At 44.8% G+C, this 6,000-nt stretch overlaps 1 protein-coding gene across 1 annotated transcript in view; it reads right to left on the minus strand.

The window, feature by feature from the left end:
• LG01H3orf70 (linkage group 01 C3orf70 homolog) overlaps positions 1 to 4,839 on the minus strand; it is a 51,600-nt gene extending 46,761 nt beyond the window's left edge. Inside the window, exon 1 of the mRNA XM_019735833.2 lies at positions 3,932 to 4,839. Coding sequence (XP_019591392.1) covers positions 3,932 to 4,127 — 196 coding nt within the window. The 5' untranslated portion in view covers positions 4,128 to 4,839. The remainder of the gene's footprint in view (positions 1 to 3,931) is intronic.
• Between the last annotated feature and the right edge of the window lie 1,161 nt (positions 4,840 to 6,000).

Below are 6,000 nucleotides of genomic sequence, written 5' to 3' on the forward strand. Positions count from 1 at the left end.
ATGCTCATGAATACCAAAAAGCATGGAGAACTTCTCAAATATTTTAACTCTGCTTCTTTTCAAGAAAAGTGATATTTTGGCTTAAAAAAGAGTAAAAAGAATGATGCCTAGTATAGGTGAGGAGACTGTAATGTAGCATCTTGCTGCTCTAAATGAAGCGCATTGTGAATGTGACCACTGAATCGCTGCCAGTGGAGGAAGCATGGAGACTTGGAGGGCTGCCAAAGACCGGGAAAGAGCAAATAAACATAGGTCTGATTTTTTAATATCTTATTCCTTCTACGTATTCTATATTTAGTTTACTTCTAAATATCTAGTATACTTGATATCAATCTTTTTCTAAATTCAGGTTTTATTAATATTGTACTATTATTATTAATATTAACAATCTGAATTCAGATTATATGAATAATATTGTACTGTTGTTAATAATATTAATAATTAATATTAACAATTAATAATATTAATAATCTGAATTTAGAAAAAGATTGACATCAAGTATACTGGATTATTGTTGGCAGCTCTTTCCATTAAAAAAAAATCAGACCTACGTTTATTTTCTCTTTCCCAGTCTTTGGCAGCCCTCCGAGTCTTCATGCTTCCTTCCCTGGCGGCAGTGATTCAGTGATCACATTCACAATGTGCTTCATTTAGAGCAGCAAGATGCTACATTACAGTCTCTTCACCTATACTGGGCATCCATTCTTTCTACCTTCAGAAAAGATGAAATACTGCCATTTGCAACAACATGGATGGATCTTGAGATTATCATGCTAAGCGATATAAGTCAGACAGAAAAAGTTGAGAACCATGCGATTTCATTCATTTGTAGGGTATAAAACTGAAAGCAATAAACAAGACTAATAAACAAGCAAAAACTCATAGACACAGACAACAGTTTAGTGGTTACCACAGGGTAAGTGGGGAGGTAGAAGAGGGTAAAGGGGGTCAAATATATGGTGATGGAAGGAGACTTGACTTCGGGTGGTGAATACACAATGCAATATATAGAAGACGTTTTATAGAACTGTACACTTGAAACCTATATAACTCTATTAACCAATGTCACCCAATAAATTTAATTTAAAAAAATAGCTTCCAATCACTTAGAAAAGAAAATGATAAGCATTTGTGAAACTGTCTTGAGTTATACCAAACTAATCTGATTTCCTTCTTTTTTTAAGGGAGTGTGTTTATATATAGATCATACGTCAAAAAGCAGTAAAAATAGTACGTTGGTAGGATTTCAACAAGGTATTTGACCGGGTTCCCATTATATCCATATGGATAAGACAAATGTAAAATGGTTAACAGTACAATTGTGTGGCTAGGTATTGTATGAACAACCATAACAAGTGCCCATTAATGAATTGCTATCCACCTGAATGGCAGTTCTATTGGCAAGCTTCAGGACTCACTCTGTGTGTGACCTTCTACTATTCAACAATTTTATCAATAACTTTAATGAAGATGTAAAAGGTTAGTATACTACTGTTGGCATCCAATGTGCAGTTGACATGAAACCAGGGGGCTCATAATATATATTATGAAAGAGCCGGGATCTAAAAACACACTGATAAGCCAGAAAAATCAGCTAATTCTAATAAAATGAAACATAATAAGGAAAAATATCTAAGAGCTCATACAATATCTGTATCCAAATACATCAGGGGTACCCAAAAAATGTATACACATTTTAAGAATGGTCAGCGTTGCTCAAGCAATAGTTTGCTGTAATCAGAAATGTCTGGATGCTGATGGTAACCACTTTGAGCACCTCTTGTAATTGCAGAAGTCAAACGTGACTTGTATTCATTTTTTGTTATTGGTATATATTGAGTATTACAATTTTAATACAGTATTACTTTCTTAAGATGTGTATATATTTTTTTGGCACTCTACATATAACTGTGAAATGGGCAAGCTCTGTGACTTAATTGACACACGCATAAAACACCAAGGGGCTTAAGGGCTTTAACTGACCACAAGCTTAGTTCAATCTGACAGCAGCGAGCTCAATAAGATGTGGATCTCAGAAAAGCTAATGTAACGCTAGCTGCAGCAGTAAGTAGTACAATCTCAACAATGGGAGACAGCAGTACCCTCCTAGGGGTCATAGTCTTCAAAGGATCTTAACCATACTGGCACACATTCAGAACAGAATAACCAGAATGCTTAGGAGCCTGGATACTATTCTATAAAAGGAAAGATAAAGAAAACAGATTCTTATAAATAGGATAAAATGATGCCTTCAGAGGAAAATGATGGCTACCTTCATTCAGTCATTCAACAATCATGAATTTCAAACCTACTTCAGTACATTGTGACAATAGCTGGGGATACAGAGAGAAGATCATCAATGTCCCAGAGAAACTCATGTATATATTTGAAGAGTTGAAATAGCTATACCCTAAATAAGAATTTGAGTATTTCTTAAGGTAGAAACAGGACCAAGAAAGAAGTTAGAAAGTAACCAATTTCAACTCCATATAAGGGACAGTAGTATTCTAAGTGTCAAAGCTGTCTAATGAAGAAGCTGTCTGAGAAGACTGCAAGCTTGGAATTACTAATGGTGTACTTAGAAGGGAGACTGCTGAAATAAGACAGGCACTGAACTGGACCATCTTTAATGTTCCTCACATCCTACATTATGACTCTACAGTTCCCCAGGAAACGGACTCTCCCCAATCATCTTATGTGTGTACTTCAGCATCACAGGTTTCCTACAGTTGTTACTTCCAACTTTGTACCGTGTCCCACACAGAAGCGATGCTTTATAACTGGGAATGGATTCAAGAGCAATAGGAATAAAGAGCTATAGGAAAAAACTGACCCATTAGCACACAGAACACACACACACACAAAATCAATACTGTTCAATATGCCACATATTTGTAAAGACAATGTAAGAATTTTCAATCATTTAAGTCATAATTTCAATTAAAAATATTATGCTAATTTAATGTAAATAAGGATTTATTATCTACTGCATCTCTTGTTGGGAGCCATTTTTTCAAACAAACAAGGAAAAAATTTTAACACAAGATCACTTCGAGAATTTGTGTCCTAAATAAGCATTCCAAAACCCTCTATTATAAGGGTTATGTAGAAACTAAGTTTGTATTATATTTCTAATAAGAAATGATTCATCAGACACAGCAGGCCAACCATGAACTAACCAAATTGTGGAATTCTGATTAAATGGCTACTTAAGTTTAATCCATTTTAAAAATCACAGGCAGGATAACATAGAGAAAAGGCCTAGACCATTTACTTCTGGCTTTTATAAATTGGTTTAAGATTATTTAAGCTTACTTTCATTATTTTACTTTGTAATTTTAAAACAGTCTCAGATTTTGGCTCTATATGCTGCAGCTGGGTTTTAAGGAGTTTACCCTTCCAAACTGTTAATATTAACTTCTTAGAAGCAGTCCCTCACACTTTAGCACTTTCTCAATTTGGATGCAATAAATGGGCCACGATTCGATTTCCAAGGGCTCTTTCTTTTAAATAGCCGCCCGGAAAGACAAAAGTGAGAAAGAAAGAGGAGCATTTTTAACCAGTAGCCCTGAAGAAAGGCTTCTCCGGTTGTCATCAACTCTGAAGGCTCTCTACCATTTCTCAGCACACTGCCTGGTCGTTTCGGTTTGAAAAGAAAAAGATTGCAGTTTTCCTGGGATGAGGAGATCCCCTTTTGTAGAAGTGGCTAAAGCTAGGCTACCCTCGGGATTTCATCTCGTTGCCAAGGCAGCGCCAACCCGAGTTGTCCCGCGTGAGGGCAACTCCCGCCCGCCCGGAGCCCAGGGCGGCCCCGGCCTGCGGCAGAGCCGCCCCGGCCAGCCCGGAGCCCCCGCGGCTGCAGAGTCCCAGCCGTGACCCAGGACGGCCCCGCGGGCGCCCCCGGACCGCGGCGTAAAGCGGAGAGACTTACAGTGACACCATCCTAAGTGACAGCACCAGTGCAGCTTGAAGCACTTGCCATGGCTGTGCGTGGCACAGATGGAGAGCCCGTCGCACGGCTGGAAGTCGGGTCTGCGGGCAGCGCAACTCCGCGCCAGGGCCTGAGCCTCGTCCACTTTCTCGCTCTTCCAACCCCGCTCGGGCGCGGGCGATGCTGCCGCACTCATTTCCTCTCCCTCCGCGGAGCCGAGACCGGGAGATCGGTAGAAGCGGCGTCCGGGCCGGCAGGAAGCCGAGTCGGCTGCCGACGCGGGAGGGCGCGGCGCGGACCGGGAATCACGCCAGCGCGTGGCGGCGGTGGCGGCGGCGGCGGGCAAGCGGCGGTCCCAGGCTCGCAGAGGAGCCGCCCCAGGCGCTGCGACCGGGGGGCTGGGCCTGCCGCCGCCCCCCTCCCTTCTTCCCTCTGCCGCGGCGCGCACACGCGCCCCACGCGCACGCGCGCGCGCACACGCGCAGGCGGGCGACCGGGGCAACCGCTGCTCGTCCGTCGGCAAGCGGGGCTTCTGAACGCACACCCGGCGCGGGATCGCGGTCGTCGGCGTCCCCGTCTGTCTCACAGAGTCCCTGCCACACACTCACTCATTCCTTGGAGACTAACCCCAACCCACGGAGGGCCGTAATGAACCGACACACGCCTCAGCCCCTTGGTTTTCACGCGCACACCAGTTTACACGCACACTTCCCTCCAAGCTGGGTCGTCTCGAGGACTGACACACTCGTCCACACTCCAAGGAAGGCTGTGCGCACCGAGGACACGCCCACCCGACTGGTCAGTGGGCTGGTCCCTGCGCATCTGCGAGTGAGGTTTTCTCACGCACACAGCCTCTCCCCACACGCGCCTCACACTTCCCTCGTACACACCTCCCAGGGTGTCTGGGCACAGAACCCCTTGGAAGCGAGGATACGTTCCCACATGTGCGCGCTCACGGAGGACGGGCCTCCCGCCGCGAGCGGGGCCCCTGGGGCGCCTGTCAGGGACCAAAGCCGCCAGCCTTGGCCCGCCTGCGGATAAACCCGCGTCTCGCGCGGGACTCGGCTGGGGCTGCAGCCCAGGCCTTGATGAGTGGGAAAGTAACCAAGCTGAGTGCGGTGCTGTGGTGTGTGTGTGTGTGTGTGTTATGCATTTGTGGTGTATGGAGCGGACTAGTATGTAAAATGTATTGCGTGTGTGTGTGTAGTTTGGTGTGTATGTGATGTGTGCATGAGATATGCATGTGTGGTGCACAGGACTAATATGTGAAATGTGTTGCATGTGTAGATTAGTGTGTATGTGATGTGCGTGTTGTGTAGGTGTGTGATTGTTATGTGGAGTATATGTGATGGGTATGTGTATAGTTGAATGGGTTGTTTAGTGCCGACATAGTATATGCAGTGTGTGTGTGGTATGCTTAATGTGCATGACTGTTATGTGGAGTGGGTATGATGAAGCGTAAGTATACATGTGTATGTGGCATAGATGTATATGACCAATATGGACTGTGGGTTGTGTGTATGTGTGTGCAGTATAATGTATATGGTGTGTGTAATTGCATATGTGTATATTTATGTGTACATGGTCTGTGGGTGGGTATGGTTGTTACATAGGGTGTGTGTCTGTATGTGTGGTGTGTGTGTGGCAGTACGGTGCGAGTGCCTGGCATGTTGAGTGTATGCCTGGTAGGTGGAGTTGGGTGTGTATGGTATATGTAGATGTGGGCACACAAACAGGACTGGCGTTTGCCTTTGGGCTCTGTGTGTGCCTTTACATGTTAATGCCTGCTCTAGCCAGAGGTGTGACTAGCTGGATGGTGTCTCAGCTCCCCCACCCAATCAGCTTGCCTTCCTCCCTCCTGGGGACAAGTTGCTCCAAATAGATTTTTCCATGCCAGGCTGGGCTGCGAGAATGCACCCGGTGCTGGATTCAGTGAAGAGAAAACAAACCATTTGCTCCCAGGGAGCACGGTTGGGAATTAGTGTTTCCCTGCAACAAGGCCAAACCCAGCCTTGAACACAGAAAAGGAGGGGACCTCTTCTCATCATTTGCCAAACGTTTTTCAGAGC

Source organism: Rhinolophus sinicus, linkage group LG01 (genome assembly GCF_036562045.2).
Source record: "Rhinolophus sinicus isolate RSC01 linkage group LG01, ASM3656204v1, whole genome shotgun sequence".
Lineage (NCBI taxonomy): Eukaryota > Metazoa > Chordata > Mammalia > Chiroptera > Rhinolophidae > Rhinolophus > Rhinolophus sinicus.